Genomic DNA, 22,054 nt, shown 5'->3' on the forward strand with positions numbered 1-22,054 from the left:
TTCTGCTAGTTCTCTCTCTCTCAGCCCCTCTCCCGTCCCAGTTCATGGAAGTCCAAGCGTCGATCGGGTGTTTTTCTCCCTCGTCTTTCTTACTGGGGTGTAGATTGTGGTCAGCCCTTGTCGTGAAGCAGAAATAGGTAGTGGGTCCGCTCCTTATTATGAAGGAATGTCCCTTACGTCAGATCGGCAGCCTTCTGTAATTATAGGACACATTTAAATTACTCGGGTAATTTTCGGGCGGTGTTCACGAGGACTCCTGGAAGTGTAGTTCTGGGAGTAGGGCTAAGGCTGTCTGTGTGATAATTCTCAGCACTTCCCCCAAATTGCAATCTCTAGGAGTCTTTGAGGAATAGGTTGAAAAGGCACAATTGGGGTATTGTTGTTGTTTTTATTTTACATTTATGTCTCACCTTTCCTCCCAGGAGCTCAAGGTGGTGTACATCGTTCTCCCCTCCCCATTTGATTCTCACAACAATCCTGTGAGGCAGGTTAGGTTAAGGGACAGTAACTGGCTCAAGGTCACCCAGTGAGCTACATGGGTGAGTGGGGATTTGAACCCTGGTCTCACTCTTAGCTGTTACACCACATTGGCTAAACTGGCATAAAACTAATACAGGGTTGTAGCACAGGTTGTCCTTTTCAAGGCATCTTTATGAGGCTATGTATTTCCATGTATGAATCCTTTGTCCCATTTATTTATTTATTAAAATTTATATCCCTCCCTCCCAGAAGGTCAGTTTCCTTGCTCAGCCTCTGTGATGTCTGTGTATGTATTTCCATCCACTGGAATATTGCTACTCCTGAGCGTTGCTTTGTACACGATACGGCTTCCCTACACAAAACGTGATGGAAATTGTTCTCATCCCCTTCTCTGTTTTTGTCACATGTGGCGAACACACATGCACAAAAAGATGAATTCTGTGTTAAAGATCATTAGGAAAGGGATTGAAAAATAAAATGGCAAATATAGTAGTTTTGTTATACAAATCTATGTTGTAACAGCACTTGAAATACTGTGTACAGTTCTGCTTGCCACTCCTCAAAAAGGATGTTATACAACTGGAAAAGATTCAGAAAAGGACAACCAAAATAAGAACAGCATTTGGTGACATTTGGCCCTGTGGGAATTACTACATGAGGTTCCGTAGGGTTTGATCTTGTCACCCGTGCGGTTTATCATCTATGCGAAGCAGTTGAGAGCTGTCATTAGGACTGGAGTGAGGTGCTATCAATATGCTGATACCGAACTCTGTCTATTCCATCATTACCAGGAGAGGCAGTGCAGGTCCTGAACCAGTGCTTCGAGGTGGTGATGGGCTCCATGTGGGGCAATAAATAGAAGCTGAATCTGGAAAAGATGAAGGCATTGTGGGTGGACTGTTTCCATGTCTGAGAGTTCAGAGCTGGATTCCACTCCCCCTGAAGGAGCAGGTATGCAGTTTGGAGTGTTCCTTGAATAATTGTTTTCACAGGAGGCTCAAGTAGCCTTGGTGGCTAGGAGTGCCTCTGCCTGGCTTCTGTTGATGTGCCAGCTATGGTCATTTCTTAATAGGAATAGTTTGGCTGTGGTCACTCACGGTCTGGAAGTCTCTAGGTTAGGTTACTGTAATGCGCTTACCATGGGGCTGCCCTTAAAAATGATCTGGGAACAGCAGTTAGCACAAAATGCTGGGGGCCAAGGTGCTGATAGGGGCAGCAGTTTGATTTGCTATAACCCTCATTTTACAAGAACCACATTGGTTGTATTCTGGGCCCAGTTCAAAGTGCTTATACTTGTGTATCACGTTCTGAACAGCCTGGGGCTCAAATATTTGTGAGAACGCCTGCTCCCCATTAAAATCCTGCCCGTGCATTGACGTCTGCAGAAGAGGCCTTCCTAGTGGTCCTTTCACAGGGTGAAGTACATTGTGTAAGGTCTTGCAAAAGGGCCTTTTCAGTGATGGCTCTGTGTCTGTGGAATTCCCACTCTCTGAGGTTTGTTTCCTCTCTTTGGTTATATTCTTTTAGAAAATGCATCAAGAAGCACCTCTTTTGGTAGGTTTTTGGAGGAGGTAGGTTGAAGAATGTTTTTTACAGTTAGATTTTTATAGAATTGATGAATAAGTTAATGTTTTTTCTTTTTCTGTGTTTTGTAATTATGGAATTGTTTTTATTATATTTGATTTTTTCTTCTATTGTCTTTTTTGTATTTCATTGATGTAAGCCGCTCAGGGGCCTGTTGGCAAAGGGCAGTATGCAAAACTCTTTAACACAGATTTGCGGCTTTTCAGTTTAGGAAAAAAAAGTGAGATAGGGGAGGCAAGATGGAGTTGTATCAAATTATGCATGGTGTGGAGAAAATGGATAGAGAGGATTTTTTTCTCTCCATCCCTCATAATACTAGAATCTGAGGCCATCCAAAGAAGCTGAATCTTGGAAAATTCAGGACAGGTAAAAGGAAGTACTTCTTCACACAGCCCATAATGAATTCCATAGTTTAATTAGCACAAGAAATAGTGATGGCTCACAGCATGGATATCTTTAAAGGAGAGTTACACAAATTCATGGAGGATAAGATTATCGATGGCTACAAATCATAATGGTTGTGTACCTCCTCCAGTGTCAGAGGCAGTATGTTTTTGAATGCCAGTTGCTGAGAATCATAAGTGAGACAGTGCTCTTGGTCTCATGTCCTGTTTGCAAACTTCCTATAGGCATCTGGTTGGCCACTGTGACAACAGTATGCTCAACTGGATGCGCCATTGGCCTAATCTAACCTTATGCTCTTACGTATGTTTCACTGCATGTATATGTGGTGGGTAGCTGGTGTTCATGTTGTTTTGATATGTAGATATATGGGGAAATAGAGATGGCAGAAGTATGCACATCTAACAAACTACATGCAGGAACAGAATAACTTCCAATATGGAAATGGAAGAAATTCCTTTTGTGCGGAATGGTCCTCATTCCTCAAATACATCTCACTAATGTGCACAAGGTTAATCTTTTTCCAGTGGAATAGCTAGTTAGTATTTTGCTTTAAAAACAATGAAAGAATCTTGTGGCACCTTAAAAGGTAAACAAATTTATTGTAGGAAAGATTCTCAGTATGACAGTGTGGTTCAAGTTTGTTTATTCTTTAACGAAAAACTAATTCTTGTTATCTGATCTCGTATCTGTTTTCTTTGTTCTGAACACCTGAGAACACAGAACAGAGGAATGTGTGAAAGGCTGGATTCAAGCGTTCTTGGCCTGCTATGAGAGATGCACCAGCAGAATTGTCCAAACTGAATGGACGTGTGGATAGAATGTGGGTACCACAGGGAAAGAACACACATACACTGTATCCTGTACCCAAGGTGTGGGGAACATATGACACTTCGGATGTTGCTGAACTACAGCTCCTGTCAGCCCCACCAAGCATGACCAATAGTCAGGGTGATGAGAGTTGTAGTTCATTAACATCTGGAGGACCAAATGTTCCTCACACCTGGTACATCCTCTTAATTCATGCCCATTCTCCTGTCGAAGGCACAATTTTACACCAGATCTGGGCCTAGCACAAAGAATTTCCGTCTTGAGAATCAGGCTGTTTTTGTATTTTGTGGTGGTGTGTGTTTCCTCTACTGGGCTGAACGTGCATGAGATATGCTGACTCTCTGTCAGGTGTAGCAGTGTTTCTCTGGCAGTGTAAAAGAATTAGAGGTTTGCTTTGTCAAAGTTGCATTACTTCATTGGTGTGGTTGCAGCTTCTGCATGGCTGCATGTCTCTCAATGTTTCAATCATGTAGGAAGTAGGGGGATTGTGAGGAATGAGTGCATGATGTGGTTACTTCTAGTGCTAGCTATAGGCTTGCATTGGGAAGTAGAAACATCATATGTTCTGTGTGATTTTTCCTATTTCCTACTTTACAGGTTGGTGAGGGAATTAACCATTCAGAAAATGGCAACTGAATTCTTAAAGCAATATAAGGGACCTTTTCACCAGGCACAGGTATAGAAAATTCATCTGTTAAATCAATTTCTGGTGATGAAATAGAATTTTGAGCTTCACAGGTTTTCCCTTGTGTCAGAAATGAAAAACAGGAAGGTGGGTGCTTTTTTATTCCTATCTAAAGAAAAGCTTTTTGAGGCTTGAAAGCTTATGTGCTTTGGGCTGCTTCATACACAATAAATAATCTAGATGGCTTTACTTCCATGTACATAATGTGAGCAAGCACATATACGCTTGTTGAGGAGCCCTGATTGGTACATATTCTCACAGTATTAATGTGTGGGAAACAGATCTATCTTGAGATTGTTGCCATGATAGTGTACGCATGAAGATACGCACAGTGCCCTGTACGGAAACTATCTATGTGAGAAATTTGCCTTGTGTGAAATGGCTGTTTTGCCAGGAGAAGCTGGTTTAGTGAAAGTTAACATCTGTTTAGGTTTTTTGTGTCACTTCACTGGCCATATAGAGCATAAATATTTACAAAAGGGGAGCTAGGAGAGAAACTTGGAGAATGTAATTGATTTGAAATTAATAAATAAAAAGATGAAGTCAGCAAAAGGATTTCATTTGGTGGCCTAGTGTTTGCGTATATGATTACCTGGAGCCCACACGTTTTGGTTTGGCTTATTAGCCAACCTCATTATTTGTGGTTGTCACCGATCATTCCCTGCCATGTACCCTTGGCACGTGCTGAGAACTTGCAGAATGGAGGGGTGTTTGTCCTGTGCTGGGCTCTTTGCTGCTGTGTATTGCAAAATCCCAAAGGGAAGGGAGAAATGCTATCCCTTTCCTCTGTGGATTTATTTGGGGGAGAAGGGGGGGAACATAGCAACATATGAAGATACCTTATGCCAAGTCAGACCATTGGTTTATCTAGCTCAGCATTGTCTATACTAACTGGCAGAAGTTCTCCAGGATTTCCAGGGGTTTCTCCCAGCCCTACCTAGAGATGTTGGGGACTGAACTTGGGATCTTCTTGCACAGGGCGGATGCTCTACTACTGAGCTATGTCTCTTCCCCACAGGTGGTTTTTCTACCATAGAGTGTGGCTTTTTCAGAAAGTTCTAAGTGGACCACACTGCTCTCTCTTGCAAAAGCCCAGTGGAGAGGTATAGAAACTGCTTGCCCTTCCTTGCCTAAGTTCTTCATGGAGGGATGAAGTATTCCCTTACTGTTGGGATTTTGTAGGAGGAGGCAGCAACAACAGCAGCAGTCCATGAAGGGAAGGAGAGGAGTTTCTTCTCCTGTGAGTTGGACTTTTGCATTAAGGGCCACCAATGCTTTGTCTCTTTCTCCTGCAAAAACTGAGGAGGAAGGGAAATAAGCTATCCCGGAGGCACTGCGGGTGCATCTTTTAGATGCCCAACTCATGGGAGAAAACCACCTTTCTCTCTTCTTCTATCGAGAATGGGGGAGGAAAGGAGCCCAGGACCAGGGCTTTCTGCTGGAAGTGCAGCAGTGTTCACTGGAGGAGGGACACTCGGTGCTGATGAGCATGTGAGTGAATTTGTTGGACCTTGGAGAGAGCATAACTGGTTTTTAAGATTGTCACAGCGTTTCAAAGATTTGCTTGAAAGCCCGTGCCCTCCATCTAGCAAGTAGTCGATCCAATAGAAGGTGTCTCGTTTTGGTTTGTTACCATGATATTTACACCATGTTTCCAGATACAGCAAAGTCCTTCATCAGCCTCCATAACACCTTTTAATAATTTCTCATTTCAACTTTATAATGTGGAAACCTTGGAATTAATTATTGTTCTCTGCAATTTCTGGAGGAAGTTCTCTGTTTAATTCTGCAAGGAAATAGCTTCTTATTTGTATGCAGCTACTTTGCATGGGATAAACTTGGAATTATGCTAAGTTTAGTTAAGAGCAAATTAGTTGAGGGCCATAAGTAACTTTCACTCCAAATGTATTCTGTGAATGTTGCAGGGCTGAAAGGTTGTGTAGCATTGGATAAGGTGGTGAGTGTAGCTGTCTGTACAGGGATGTCTGGCAGTTGAGACGAAGTAGAAGCAAACTTGGTTGGTGGGCACCTTTCTTGTGTAAACAAGTAATGACCTAACGCAAGAATGAAAAGTTGAAGCTTTTGCTGTCACACTCATGGTGTGTGTCTTTGCATTACATTCATCGGCCCTTCTCATCTGCCAATTGCAGTCCTGCTTGCACAGTGGATGGAGAAGCCCTACTCACAAGTGCTCAGATTCGTCGCTGCTCATAAGTAAAAAGGTACTTTTTCAGCCCTAGCTGCAATTGCTTGTTCGGTATATGTGTTTGTGGACTTTGAGGAAGGTTGACAGAGAAGCAGAGATAAATTGGTTACCCATTCACCAAATTGCACACTTTTCAGCTAATTTGAAAATATCCAACCAAGCTACCAGACCACTTAGACCCTCTGGAACATTTAATACTGAATTCTACTTATATATCTAAGAAATTATTATCCACAGTATACAAAATCATGAATGAGGTGATGTCTGATGACTTAATACCTCTAAAACACATGTGGGAAGAGGACTTAAATTATCAAATAGAAGAGAATGATTGGAGCAGCATTTGGGATAAACAAATCCATGTCTCCAAAAATAAGGGACAACAATATTAAGATTGTACACAGATGGTATTACACTCCATTAAAATGCCACCGTATTAACCTGCAAATTAGCTCGAGCTGCTGCAGGGGATATGATCATCTAGGGACATTTTTCCATATGCGGTGGAGCTGTGACAAAATAAAAAAGTTTGGGAGGATGTTTTCAAGGAGATAGGAACAATGACTGGGTGAAATTTTGAATGCTATCCAAGACTGACAGTATTAACACTCTGTTGATGAACAAAAGAGTTTGAAACATAAGGAGTTGATAACCTTTCTGCAAGTGGCAGCGCACCAAACAATAGCCTACTAAAACTGTAAATAATCTTGCTCTGGAACAATGGATTCAAAGGATTTGGTACACACCTTTAATGGAAAAACTTACCCAGACTAAAATCACACAAGCGGATTCGGACAAATTTATTACTACCTGGCATTGCTTTATTCAATATGTAAAGCAACCAGAACCACCCAATGAATTCGCCATCCATGCATGGTCACATGGTTTGACCTTTTAAGATGACCTATTAGATAGAAAAAGAAATCTGATATAATACCTGAAACTGTTGGGGGAAGGTGAGCTTTAACAGGTTCTTGTTACTGTTTTTCAAGTGCTTCGGAATCCAGAGTGTGCATTGTATGCTTTTTTTTTTGGGGGGGGGAAATCATAAATAAAACTTTTTTTGTAAAAAAAAGATAGTGTAGTTGCCTATTCTTTCTGTGCGATACCCAGTGAGTGGCCTGAATGATTCTTTACACAAAATATTGCCTTGTAAGTAAGCTCATGAAAATTATTAGTCTGCAAAAATATTTACTAGCCTGCTATGGGCCAGTGGATAATTGCATCCCTCCTGCAGCATTTAAAAACATGAGACCGCTGCTGGATCAGGCTAGTGGTCCATCTAGTCAGCTTCCTGTTTCCAACAGTGACCAGCCAGATGCCTATGAGAAATGTACAAGCTGGACATGAGGACAATAGAATTTGTCTAAACCCTTTTCAAAATCCTACGCCAACAGCCACCTCCACATCTTGTGTTAAGAGTTCTCTAGTTTAACCATGTACCTAGTTTAACTATTTGTGCACTGTGTGAGGAGGAGGGGGGGTGTCTTCCCTTCTCTGGCAGTCAGCTTAGGTCCTGTACTGGGTGCCGAGGAGGGCTGAATGTGATATTCCTCCTCTGCTAGCTTGCATGGAATTTAGCTGCCTAAATGGAATTGCTTGTCACCTATGACTACCAGGTGAGCACTTAAATGCAATGCTGGTTTCAGACACTTGCTTCTGTTCAGTGCAATAAGGAAAGGTGGTTAGCTGTCATAAGCTCTACAGTGCAATCCTATTGTCTCATTGTGGGGCAACAGAAGATTTATGTAACTTTAAAGTTGACAATGAGGACATTGAACTTGTCAAGGATTATCAATACCTTGGCGCAGTCAGACAATAGTCAAGTAATCAGAAGAAGGCTAGGACTAGGGAGGCTAGCTATGAGAGAACTAGAAAAGATGCAAAGATGTATTGCTGAACACTAAAGTCAGGATCATTCAGACCATGGTATTACCGATCTCTGTGTATGGATGTGAAAGTTGGACAGTGAAAAAAGGGGATAAGAGAAAAATAAACTCATTTGAAACGAGAGCTTTGTGGATACCATGGACCGTGAAAAAGACAAATAATTGGGTGTCAGAACAAATTAAACCAGAAGTCTTACTAGAAGCTAAAATGATGAAACTGAGGTTATCATACTTTGGAGACATAATGAGAAGACATGATTCACTAGAAAAGCCAATAATGCTTGGAAAAACAGAAGGGAGTAGAAAAAGAGGAAGACCAAACGAGAGATGGATTGATTCCATAAAGGAAGCCGCAGACCTGAACTTACAAGATCTGAACAGGGTGGTTTACAACATGCTATTGGAGGTCACTGATTCATGGGGTCGCCATAACTTGTAATCGACTTGAAAGCACATAACAACAAACAGTGCTAGAACTATAAGGTGGAAAGGGAGCATGACTACACGACATGAATAACATGGGGATGATGCTGAAAAGTCATTCCCAAGTTGAGTTCTCCTCCATAACATGTTGGTTTATTTAATTCCATGTTGTGATAGTGCAGTTTTCCCCATTCCTGCCACTATGATACGAAGTGAGTCTAGGGAAATCCAATATCATGATCTGGGATATGTGATGTTACATGTTAGTGGAAAAACATGATACAAGGATGCTGTCTTAGTAAAAGTCCCCTGACTCCTCTAATACATAGTTAGGCTCTTAAGTGTAACACTTTCCTTGGTTTGTTTTTGCTTATTGATATGATGGAAGTATGCAGAACGAAAAATCCAAGCAACTTTGAATGGATGTCCTTTGCGCCTGCTAAATGCAAGGTGGCATGGGGCCGAATGTTGAGGGAGATGACTTGGGACATAGCAGCACGGTAGTTTGAATTCCTTTAGTGTGGATCGCCTGCCTGCCTTAGGGAAAGGCTATCGAGATCAGAGTCTCTACCCTGGAGAACAGTGGAAGGTGTGAAAGACAATGTGACAAAACGTGGTTGTCTTTTGCTCGCTGGTTTGTGACAGGTCATCAAAATGCAGACTAGTTCAGTAGAACTGCAATTACCAGAATATTTTTTGAAAACAGTTGTGGTGCCTGAGGGGATGTCACGGGTGCATTGACTGGTGCTGTCAGCCTCATTCAAAGCCTGAACTAGCATTTCTGAAGGTATCTGATTACTGTGGAAACAGATGCTGTGACCAGGTTTCATTTTGAATTGACATTTCATAAAAATAAAAATAAAATAGTTGAGTAGGGCCTGCTTTAGGAAAGCATGAGATTAATTTACTGCTTGTCTTGTGTTTTCTTGTCAATAATCTCTTTGGAGCTCAGTTAGCCCAACTCTCAAGTATTGTGCATAGGATTGCAGCCTTAAAAGCATTTAACAAGTTAAGTTATTGTATTAAAGATAAAAGCAATAAAACAATCTTAATGTCGCTGGGGTTTATTTATTAAAACTGCATTCCAGGCAATCAGTACATCAAAGGTTTCTGCTTGACAGTTCATGCACTAGATTTCCCCCTTCATCTATCCTTTATAGATTGCTTAGACATTCAATATGTGATCAATGCTTGAGAAGATGTGATATATTTGCTCTTAGTTTGTGACTAAACCATGGAAAAATTAAACGTCAACTTGTCAAATGTGAGTAGGTATGGCTTGGATCCCAAGATCTTTTAGTTACGTGTGCCGGAGAGGATTCTTAGCTTCTATTTCTTAAAGACTCCCCACCTTATAGGATATACCATTTTTGAAACAAAGAGAAGTTTCAAAAGCTGTGTGTGGTATGATGTGGTAGGATGGTGTGCTTTTCAGTGAGTTTTTTAAAATCCTACTGGTCCTCCTGAAGCCTTTTTTGTGTGAACCAGTGTTGCTGCGAACGGAAATTGTAGCATATTGTCCTAGCTCCCAGCCCAAAACAAGATAACAGAGGCTCGTACTTGGAAATAAGAGAGAAAGCTGTATTCACCTGAGCAACAGTACAGGTTCTGCAGTAGGCATAGAATACAGGAGAGCTGATTCGAGAGTCCAAGAGCAGGTTCAGAAGTTCAAGACTAGACACAAGCAGTGAAGATGTCCCAACAACTTATCCTGCCCTTCCCACCAAGCTTTTAAAGGTGAGATGTGGTGAGCTTACTTGTGAGGCTCTCTCCCCTTTATGAAAATGGTGCTCTTGCAGGAGTGCACTTTTGCAGGGCATGTATGTCTCCTGCCACCAATGAAGGCACTGGGACAGTGTCCTGTTCCCTTGGCTGTGGCTTAACCTCTGCCTCCTCAGCCCCCTCTCCCCCGATCAAAGTCTTCCCCAATTCCCAGTGAGGCTCTCCACTACCCTTCCCTCAAAGCTAGAGTCAATGGGGCAAAACCTCTGCCCTCCATTCTGGGTTGCTACAACTCTCCTCCCCTTGGTACTCGGTTCCCACCTCCTTGTCTGTCTGTCTCTCCAGACCAGACCCTGTTGGCACCCCGGGGCTCATGACATATATTTGACTGTTCCTTCAAGTGCACTCGAAATTCTTTCTGTCATTTTTCTGCTTGTGAAAAATATAACGTTTAACATTGCTTCTGAAAATAATGGAAGAGGGGTTATTGGAGGGGCTCCTGGGAACTATATCAAGTCTCTCAGGAATATAGCTATGATTTTATACAAAAACACTTTTCACCTCATCGAGATATTGGAGCTATTGTGCAAGGTTTAATACACTGTGACATTCCTCTGCCTGGTAAACTGGTTATTTTCTCAAATTTCATACAGAACGGGTTTTGAAAGGATTTTCCCGAAAGTGTCCCTTTGTCTCCATCTTCATATTTTTCTCTCTCTTTGCATAAGAACATTGTAGGGTGGCTTCTGTGTGCATTTTCAAACGTGGATGTGCTTGAATAGTTAGAGTTTTGTCATACATAATGGAAGATAACGTTCTTTATCTTTTTTTGCTTTTAAAATGTGCTAGCAAGTTTGTCTACCTGCCTGTGCACTGGGGGCTCCCGGATTCTCTTCTCTCCCCCCCCGCCCTCCCTCTGCTGTTAATGCTATTATGGAGGGAGGGATGGCATTGAGTGGACTAGCTAACTGGTGTCCTGGTATGTACCCGCCACCTAAAGGGTAAGGGGGCTTGGTGCATTGGCACGGCAGCTTGACCAGACAATAGCAAACCTTTAGTCCTCCAGGTGTTGCTAAACTACAATTTCCACAATCCCTGGCCCTGGTGAAGGGTGGGTAGTAAATACAATAATAATAATAATAAATAATGCTTGCTGGGGTTGATGGCAGTTGTACTTCAGCAACAGCTGGAAGTCCCAAGGTTCACCACATCTGAAGTAAAGCATTACAAAATATCAAAATAAAACATTACAGCTGAAGGTCAAATACAAAATAGACATTTACAGCCGCATATTTAACAGACATTTAATGCTGCATAATTAGCAGGAAAACAATATGTTCTCTTAAACATAAAAAAATCCCGGATAAAAATCGAGCACAATAAAACTCCATAAAACAGCGTAACTAGTAACTAAGCAAAATAACTGAAATAGAAATGTGTACCCACATTCCCCCACTCCTCCCAGGAGCCTATCCTGAACACATCCCTAGCAATTCTCCACATGCAAGCCTCACTCTCATGCATTACTACCAACTCTGCAGAGAACACAGCTAATCCCCAGCCTGCCATTTATTACAAAGCAAACATCTGGCCTACAAAAATACACCGCAACAATAAGCATAATTTATAACCACCATCTCTGTCTAGTACAATATAGTACCATACAAATATCAACATAACCACTCCCTCTCCATCTCTCATCCAGGTAGGGCTGTGCTCTACCCATTTAGTTTATCATGGAGTGGTAAGCAAGTTTGAAACACAGAAATTCTTGGAAGCTAGTAGGCGATCTTTTGAGGCCATTAGTGTCTTGATAGGTACTGAAATATATAGATTAATAGCTAAAGTATGAAGTTGGTTGGTTTGTGTCAAAGGCCATAGTTCATCATGGTTTTGGTAACCAGCTCTGCTGTTTGGTGTTGTGTCGTCATGATCACTGAAGAAGTAGTGAGATTATGTTCTCTCTGGGAACAGATTTGTTTCCTCTAGCCCAAGATGGCTGGCCTGGAGAAGCTGAGAGAGGCAGAGAGGTTTGTGGATGAGGCCTGCAGGGACATTATAGTGCGTCCCACTCTTAAGGATGGTAGCATTTCTGCTATCATGAGCTATGAGGGCCTTGGGAAGGACAATGTCTATCCAAGGAAGAGGAAAAGGGATGGCTTTGAAAGAGGATTAGACAAATCCATGGACGATAAGGCTATCAGTGGCTACTAGCCATGATAGCTGTGTTTTTCCACTATAGTCAGAAGCAGTATGCTTCTGAAAACCTGTCGCTGGAAGCCGCAGGAGGGGAGAGTGCTCTTGCACTCAAGTCCTGCTTGCTGGACTCCCATGGACATCTGGTTGACCACTGTGAGCACAAGAAGCTGGACTAGATGGGCCATTGGCCTGATCAAGCAGGCTCTTCTTATGTTCTTTTGTTGTGAAAATAATGTATCGGGACCTGGAATTCATCTACAGATTCCAAAGATGGACAACTGTTGTGTTGGTATGTCCTCTTAGAAAGTTCTCTCAGGGCCATTCCACATATGCAGCAGCAAACTTGGCTCCTAGAAGTTCTAGTTGGTGCATGTTCGTGTGTGCACATCTGTCAGATGTATGAAAGCATTAGACTTCCTAATGTGCCTGGAACAGTAGAAGTTAAATGCAGCCAGTGTTCATGACATGAAGGAAAGTTACTGGAAGGTATAAATTCATCTGTGAGGGCAAAAGCAACATTGGTGGGTGTTTCTGTGGTGTTGGACAGTGCTAATGAGCTCTGGCTCAGAATGAAATGCTCGCACTGGGTGAGAGTTGAGAAATGTGAAACAATTAGGCTTGGTTTTATAGTGCAGAAAAGAAGAAACCTGAAACTACCAGGGGATTTAATTATAAAATATAGAAGGGAAGGAAGAGATTGATGTCAGTAAGCTATGTGTGATTGCATTAGGCAAATGGAACAAGAGGTCACTACCTGATTTTCAATTCTGCTTCAGTCTGGACAAAATCTTTTTTCATTGGGATCGCTGAGAGGTGGGAATGATTGAATATTGCAATTTATGGATGAAATTCAGGGGTAGTCAACACAGTGGCCTCCAAATGTTGTTGGACTACAACTCTCATCATCCCTGACCATTGGCCTTCCTGGCTGGGGATGATGGGAGTAGGAGTCTATAGTATTGAGAGGGCACTAGGTTGAGGAAAGCTCTAGTAGACAATTCTGTATTTAACACCTGAACTGTCTTTTTTGCCTGGTGTTGATTATAATGAAACTTTCTTGAGTGACTAAGGTCAGAACTTGACGTTGCAGAGAATTTGGGTTGCTGCTGAAAACAGCAGCCCCCCGTTTCCCTTGCTACCTTCTAGTAATATAAAATCATCATGCCATTGCTTTCCAACCTACAGATAATGTAGTGAGGTGGGAAAACTTGGAGTGCAGCTTCAGCTGTTTTGTATTACTGGTTGTTTTTTGTGGGACAGGAAGAGGAGGTAGTGGCACAGGGCTGTGTATTGGAGGAGCAGCAACGGTACATCATCGGTAATCTAGTCTGGCCTGAAACCTAGTATAGTGGAGTGACGAGTCTTCCTTGCTTACACCCACAGTCCTAAGAATGTGTGGGCCTGTGATGGGGACATGGGGTTGCATTAAGCATAGCGCTAAGGTTCCATCAGCACATGGATTTCTCCTTTTGTGACAGAACAGTCTCTCCCACCCTATCCCCTGTACAACCCCTAAATTTGTTCTGGGGGTTCACCTAACCCTCTGGAGCAGATTTGGAGATGTTTGGGGTAGAAATATGAAAGCCCAGAAAAAACCTGGAAAAATGAAAAAAAAATTCCCTTGTTTCTCCTCCAGACCTTCCCCCCCCGATCCCCCCATTTTTCTGATGAGCATGCTTAGAAGCTCCCTTCAGACCTTTGGGCTAAATATGTGTATGTTTGGAGTGAGGGGGGTGGCACACACTGGGATGTTGTGAGGGCGAGGCTGGTATGCCTGCCCTCAACCCCCTACATAATATCTTGCCTTTGCATGTTCAGGCTGAATGTCTGAACAGGGCTCTTGTGTTCTGGCATGGTGGGATGCATCACCACGGTTATACACTTGGTAAATTTACTTTTTGTTATGGAAATGGTGCTGATTTACCAAGCTGTACTAGGTAGAAAGACCTAGTAGATCAGTTCACAGCAGTAGTGCAGTGCTACAGGTTGTACTATTGCACTGGTATGGCAGTTGTTGTACCTGTTTCTACACATTTATTTTTCAGTACAGTAGCTCATAGGACTAGACAACTAACTTATGTGAAAGCTTTTGTAAAATGAGTGACGAGGGTAAAGTGGTATAAGTTAATGTCATTTAAGTATTCCTTGGTTGAGTGACTGCAGTGATGACCCAATAAATCACTGTGTTTGGACTCATAAGCCCCCAGGTGCTCAGCTTGTTCTACTACATCAGCTGTTTAGCACTTTGCTTATGTTGGGGGAAAAATAGGGGAGTTTGTACATATCTTGTAATTTTGATCAAACTCATAGAAATGTTTTTTCACACATTTGACAAAGCGAGTCCCAGATCTTTAATGTGGTGTGGGACTGTGTTTTTGCTATAATGGACTATATTGGGAATTCCATTTTGCTTGTGTGGCCAAATATATGCATTGCTTTTCAGATCTTCTTGCAACGTTCAGCGAAGAAATAAAGCTCATTGTAATTCTTTTGCATTTTCTTTAAACTCTTCATCCTAATGCATCATTGGTCTGACAAATTAAAGTAGCTCAAAAAACCAGGTCATTGCATACTTTACTCTTTCAACAAGCCTTTTAAGTTGAGACCTATCCCAGTCTGTGTCTGTGTTGGAATTGCTTTTAATACTTTTTTTTATTTTTAACAATATGTTTTTAACCCTTTTTAAAAGATGTTTTTAAAGCTTTTTTTAAAAAAATGTTTTTAAAGTTGTTTTAATGTATTTTAAGATCTGTTTTTCTGATGTTTTGATGTGTTTTTAGTGCCCTTGTTTGCCGCCCATGGCTCCTGCTGGGAGGAAGGGTGGGATATAAATAAAATAATAAAATAAAATAAATAAAACAGAGTATCTCACCAAAGTATTCAGTATTTACGCATATATTTGTCCATTGAGTAATTAATTCTTATCCTCCTTCCTTTCTCCATTTCAGGCAAAAGCGGATTATGAAAAAGAAGAGCGACGCAAAGAGCTGAAGCGATTGCGAGGGGAGGATATGTGGATGCTGCCTGATGTGAATGAACGTTTAGAAGAACTGGGAAAGGTGATGCTTGTAGCACCAGCTAATAAATATTTGAGATGATGAAGTTGTAACCGCTGTGCCAAAGCAACATCGCATAAAATGATGCTGGTTTTGGTACTGCAGTTGTGTTTGTTTGCTCTGTAAAATATGCTCCACTTGCTCACTTTCCAAAGATGTGCGGACAGGTAACAAAGGCTTAAGAACAAATATCAAACTTCTGCACCACTGTCTGTTTCCTGATAGTTAATTGCCTAAGTGAATTGACTAAAACTAAAATATAACACATGATAAACCCCTTTGGCTTTAAAAATTATTTATTTATTTATTAGATTTATATCCCGCCCTTTCTCCCAGTAAGAGGAAAAAAATGAAATGGGAAAAAAAAGTTTCAATAGGCTTTAAATTAAATTGTCAAAATATTATAATGTTAAAAGCAGAGTAAAGAGTTGTTGCTGAAGTGACTGTAATACTGGCTCTGTCACTGAAAAGGCTCTGCAGCTGCCGCCACTATATACAATGGGTGTGGAGAACATGTGGTCCTCCAGATGTTGCTGAACTACAACTCTCATCCACAGTGTAGTTGATCAACATCCGGAGGGCCAAAGGGTCCCCACACTTGAACTGTATAATGTCTCTGGAGGCAGAGGCATCTGGGAAAGGCCCTCTGAGGCAGATTTTAAGGATCATGCAGATTCGTGTGGGAGACGGTAGAGACATCTTATAGCAGCAGATAAATATTTAAAATAAACAATCTTCTGCAAGATCTGGAAAGGCATAATCCTTTTCAGTGGTGCTCTCGTTTTTGTGGCACTCCCAGTCAAAGGATGTGTGTATGGCCCCCTCTTTAATTGTTCCACTCCTTAATTGTTTTTAAATGGGCCATCGGTAGGTACCTGCCTGAGCCTTAAGATCACCATCTTTTGTCAGCTGATGGGCTTTGTAAAATATAGTGGAGGTCCATTCACGTGAATTATCCTAGCACAGCTGCATGGACACAGCAGCATATTTGTAATACCAGCTCAACCCTGCTGGTGTAGCAGTCAAAACAGAATGGCAGTGTAGGTGGCCAGGGCACAAACAGACTTATGCCAAATCCTACATCCTTTCAAACCCTGCTGCCCTGGGCTCCTACTGGGAGGAAGGGCAAAATATAAATCTAACAAACAAACATGCTTCCAGCGATGGTGAAAGTTTACTATGGCTACAATACTGGTGTGAAGAAAATTCCTCCCATTCAACTTAACAGAGAGGAGACCAGAGTTTAAAAAATCATTGCCATACAGCCTGCCCACAACAGAGTCTAGGACATGCACCAATATATAAATCAGAGATGAGGATCCTCCGGCCAGCTGTCAGGGTTGGTAGGAATTGTAACCCAACGACATCTGGAGGGCCACAGGTCTCCCATCCCTGATATAAGTCCCACACAGGGAGATCATAACTCAGATAGTAGGGTATGTGGCACGAGGCTGTTTGGGAGAACTCTGATGATGAGAAATGGGGAGAAAGAGCTGTTTGCAGTGAATTAACTGAAATCTTTAATTCTTTGGTGGTGATAATATTTTTACTTTTTTAAAAAAAAAATCCAGTTTATATGTTTGTTGTGTAACGTAAATATATTTCTGCTTCATGTATTTGTAAAACATACTTATTGCCTTTCTGTCCGAGGACACTGAATGTGAGATGCAATGAAGTCTGCCATTACAAAAGTATCTAGAATGCAAAATAAATCTAATCTGGAGAAACATCAGAAGTAATGGAGAAGCAAAGAAGCTTGATGAACTTGATATTGAAGATGTTTTGCAATTTAAAAATGCTACTTCTAGTTTGGTTGCCTGACACATTGATATCACTGTTTCTTTATGTAGGAACATTCTGTTACAAAAAAGAAGAAAAAGGAGAAGCATTTAAAAAAACACAAAAAAGAAAAGAGGAAGAAGCACAAAGCCAAAAAAAACAATGATTCATCTGATAGCCCTTCTGTAAGTTTTATGATCTGAGTCGCCAGTTGGTAAAAGAGTTGTGCCATCAGTATTTGAGATTATATACTTAAGAGATAAATACATTGTGTACTTTCAAAGAACCATTGCTGGTACAATATAGCATCAACCCCATTTAAAACAAAAAGTGTAGATCCAATCTCCGCTGCTATTGGGCAGCATCTTATTTATTCTCTTAGGCCTTTGCTGGACCTTGATACCAACTGGCCGTAATACTGTCTGTCTTGGCTTAGTGGTGGCTCCTGTTTTTTCTGTAAGAAAATGTTAACATAATATATATTTGTACGCCACTTTCATGTGATCACATGAAAGCTGGCACGGAAATAGTTTGAATAATACATAAATAATATAAATGCCACAAATATATAAACAAAATGAAAATGGAGATGGACTGCCTTCAAGTCAATCCTGACTTATGGCAATCCTATGAATAGGGTTTTCATGGCAAGTGGTATTCAGAGGGGGTTTACATTGCCTCCCTCTGAGGCTAGTCTTCCCCAGCTGGCCAGGGCCTGCTCAGCTTGCCACAGCTGCACAAGCCAGGCCTTCCTTATCTGCAACTGCCAGCTGGGGGGCAACTAGGCTCCTTGGGACTATGCAGCTTGCCCACGGCTGCACAGGCGGCAGGGCACGTAACCCCTGAGCCACTCACTGGGGGGGGGTACAACAAAAAGGCTACCATTTTATTTTATGTAAAAGTGGCTTGTAGATTGGAGAAGGAAGCATTGCCAAGGGAGTTTTCTCTGTTGCCGTTGTAACACCTCTCAAACACAATGCCAGTGGCAGACACAATTTGTTCAGTGAATTGACAGAAAGTTGAGCTCACAACTGGAGATACTGCATCCTGGTACAGTGGCATGTTAGTGCTCATGTGAGTGCTTCTGGAAGAAGCAGAAGTAACATCAGTGAAAGGCAAATTCCTTACTGTGTCTCTTCACATCTCTGTGGCACTCTCAGCACAGATGTCATTACTCATGTGGTGGTGGTACTTCTAGTGGGATGCTTGGAGCAGGGAAATAATTGTTCCAACTATTGCTTCTATTGATGCTTTTCCAGTGGCTGTGATGAGTGCCGTCATACAAAATTAGAGCATATGTGCTGCAAGTGTAAGGTCCTAGGTTCATTTCTCCATTTAATGGCTCTCAGTAGCAGAGGACCTTTATCTGACCCTCTGAAGAATTACTCCAAGTCAGACTAGATGATACTTGGCTTGTTTGACCACTGGTTTGACTTTATGTAAGGCAGGTATATATGTATATTAAAGGAGGGCCAAAGACTCCTTTGGGATATATATATCCTACCCTTCCTCCCAGCAGGAACCCAGGGCGGCAAATGCGACTGAACTACAACTCCCATTATTCCTGGCCATTGGCCATGCTTTCTGGGGCTGATGGGAGTTGTAGTTCAGCAACATCTGAAAGGCCAAAGGCTCTCCACGTCTGATATAAGGCAACTCTTTATGTTTTATGGTTGTGATGCTTTCTCTTAGTCTGTGAATTTACTTTGACCTGCTCTTATTTCAGTGTTTGGGTTATTTTCATACAAAAGCAGGGGTTGAATTGACAATTCTATTTATTTATAGTGTTTAATACCGTCCATTAATAAAATAAATATTGGTGGTGTCCACTATTTTTTTAAAAAAAACATGAAATATGAAATGCAACATAAAATCAGAAACAAATTGAAAACAGCATCAGAATAAAACCAATGTGACATTGTAGTGTCAAAGATCTGCAAACCACTAAATCATGTTTTTAAAACTGGAAAGCCTAGGAAAATAAAAAGGGTTTCATCTGGCACTGAAAAGACTGCGAAGTCGGCAAGTCTCTAGAGAGGGCATTTCACAACTGGAGTGCTACCTTTGGAAAGGTCTTTCTTTGCAGCCATCCACCTTGCCTTTTTTGGCAAAGACATATGGAGAAGGGCCTCTGAAGATGATCTTATGGTCCATGCAGGCATATTTGGAAAAAGAAAATTAATCAAGTAACTTGATGGCTGTGCTCTGCCACCCTAGTCAGAGGCAGTATGTTTCTGAAAACCAGTTGCCGGAAGCCTCAGGAGGGGAGAGTATTCTTGCACTCAGGTCCTGCTTGCGGGCTTCCCCCAGGCACCTGGTTGGCCACTGTGAGAACAGGATGCTGGACTAGATGGGCCACTGGCCTGATCCAGCAGGCTCTTCTTATGTTCTTAACCTGCCCCCAAACAGTTTGGTTAGGTTTCTTTTCTGAATGCCTTTTAAAACTATTTTTCCAACCTCATTTTTTTAAAAACAAGTTTAGATACAGTATTAGTGGTGTTTGTCTCTCATCACCTCCATTCTTAAGTTTTGTAAACCTGGTTTTGCAAGCATCATGTGATATTGGGAAGACCTGTAACATTGTAGGAGGCCGTTTTAGTACAGGAAAAAAGTATGTATGCTTTTTGTTTGTTTTTATAACGTGTCTCAACAGTCAACAGTCTTATTTAGGGTTATATTGATGGTGATAGTATCCAAGCTAACAAATTGGTCCCATGTTTCGGGGGGGGGTATTTTTCATACATCACAGATACAGCCCTGCCTGACTCATACACTTCTTATCTGAGTGTTTTGTTCTTACACATTTATTTATTTATTATTACATTTCTATCCCACCTTTCCTCAAAGGAGCTCAAGGAGTACATGATTCTCCCTCTCCTGGTTCATCCTCACAACAACCCTGTGAGGTAGTTTAGGCTGAAAGAGAGCGACTGGTCCAAGGTTGTTCAGTGAGCTTCATAGCTGAGTGGGGATTTGAACCCTGGTCTCCCAGGGCCCAGTCTGACACTCTAACCACAACACCACACTGACTCTCAAACACCATATCATAATATGTGTAAAGAACTGCTGCCCCAGTTCTATTAATTTAAAATTTCTTAAGCACCCCATTTCTGCTTCCCTTTCTCCCCGTGACATACTCTTTTTTTGGCATCGATAAGGACAAGGAGGTATTTTTCAAATGATACTTAAAATTGTTTTTAAGAAGCTGGAACTTTAAAGCTGCAAAGGCCTTTTCAGTCCTCTAAAACAAATTTTATGTTTGAAAAAAACATATGTCCTTAGAATTCGTCTGAGGAATGGGTGGAGGCATCTGATTCACAGTCTTCAAGCACAGAAAAGGATTGGGACATGAAGAAGGAGCAATCGGATGCTGCAGAAGATCCCAGGGCAGTTCAGGTAAGCATCTGTGGTTAACTGTTTCAAACTGTAACTTATTCAGGATTACGTTAATGCTTAAGGCTGAATTAGGCATGATGTGAAAGATCCATAATTGTTTTCTTCACTCAGAAGCATATATGGAAAGGACGGGAGTGACTGTCAGCTCTACACTGCATCAGCAGTGTCAGGGGGGGCTAGAAATTCCTGGGTCTTTGGCAGGGAAGGAAAGTCCTTAGCCAGCAGTCAGGTTGTAAATCTGCCAGGCCTATCCGAAGCGTACTTGCCGAGTCAGAAGTCCAGAAGCGAGGTCAGTGGAGGTCCGGGATCAATTGCCAAGGAGGTCAGTCAAAGAGATGCTGCAGGGAAACTAGGTCTACACAAAGCCACACCTGACGTTGCAGTCAGCAACAAGCTGCAGCCAAGGTGTGCCTTATAAAGAGCAGGATGGACAGCAGGTGTGAGCCCTCAGCGTTTGGGCCTTAAGGAGACAGGCCTGCCTCTCTTCTGCCTGACCTTCTGCTGTCTACGTTCTGCAGGTGAGGGGGGAGTATCCTGTTCACTGTCTGTGTCTGGCTGCAGGGCCTCTGCTGTCCCTGGGGTGCTCTGCAGCTGAGGGGCAGAAGGAGCTGGATTCTCAGGAGGCTCCTCCGTGTCTCCTGCTGCTCCTGGGTCTGCTGCTGTTACTCCCGAGTCGTCCTCATCTGAGGAGTCCTCTGACGGGGCCATGACACTATCCCCCGCCCCACAACCAACCCTCCGCCTCCCGCCGGGGCCCGGCTTATCCGGGTAGCGCTGGTGGAAGCGCCGGACCAGACGAGGGGCATGCACCTGCGCCGCATCTTCCCATGAGCGTTCCTCAGGGCCGTACCCCTGCCAGTCTATGAGGTACTGGAGGCGGCCCCGATGCCTCCGGGAGTCCAGGATCTGCGCCACTTCGAATTCCTCTTCCCCGTTGACTTGTATCGGTGGGGGGGGCCGTGGTTGACTACCCAAGGGGTGAGGCGGGAGAGCGGGAGTCAGCAGTGATCTATGGAAGACAGGGTGAATGCGGAAGGAGGCAGGGAGTTGGAGCCGGAACGCCACCGGGTTAATTTGCTGGGTGATCCGGAAGGGACCTGCATTCCGAGCCTCCAGCTTGTGAGACAGCCGTTGCGAACGCAGGAATTTGGTTGAGAGCCATACCCGGTCGCCTACCTTCAGCGGCGGGCCTGGTTGGCGGTGGCGGTCAGCAAAGCGCTTATACGTGTCCTTGGCCTGCTCTAGCTGCTCCTTCAGGACTGCCTGCAGGGCTTGCAACTCCTGCAGCATGACATCCGCAGCAGGGACCAGCGATGGGGGTCGCACTGAGGGGAAGAATCGAGGGGGGTTGCCGTAAGAGGCAAAGAACGGGGTCTGGGGCATGGAGGCATGCACGAAGTTA

General features: G+C 42.7%; 1 protein-coding gene across 4 annotated transcripts in view; it reads left to right on the forward strand.

The window, feature by feature from the left end:
• CWF19L2 (CWF19 like cell cycle control factor 2) overlaps positions 1-22,054 on the forward strand; it is a 133,417-nt gene that overhangs the window by 210 nt on the left and 111,153 nt on the right. For 2 of the 4 annotated variants that reach the window (XM_061628682.1, XM_061628684.1), the window contains exons 2-4: positions 15,370-15,480; positions 17,328-17,441; positions 20,539-20,652. In XM_061628682.1, coding sequence (XP_061484666.1) covers positions 15,370-15,480; positions 17,328-17,441; positions 20,539-20,652 — 339 coding nt within the window. Of the gene's footprint in view, positions 1-1,348; positions 1,432-3,894; positions 3,974-15,369; positions 15,481-17,327; positions 17,442-20,538; positions 20,653-22,054 lie in introns of those variants that run through there. The other 2 variants (XM_061628686.1, XM_061628683.1) reach the window with 2 other exon arrangements.

The sequence above is a fragment of the Rhineura floridana genome, chromosome 5 (assembly GCF_030035675.1).
Source record: "Rhineura floridana isolate rRhiFlo1 chromosome 5, rRhiFlo1.hap2, whole genome shotgun sequence".
Classification (NCBI taxonomy): domain Eukaryota; kingdom Metazoa; phylum Chordata; class Lepidosauria; order Squamata; family Rhineuridae; genus Rhineura; species Rhineura floridana.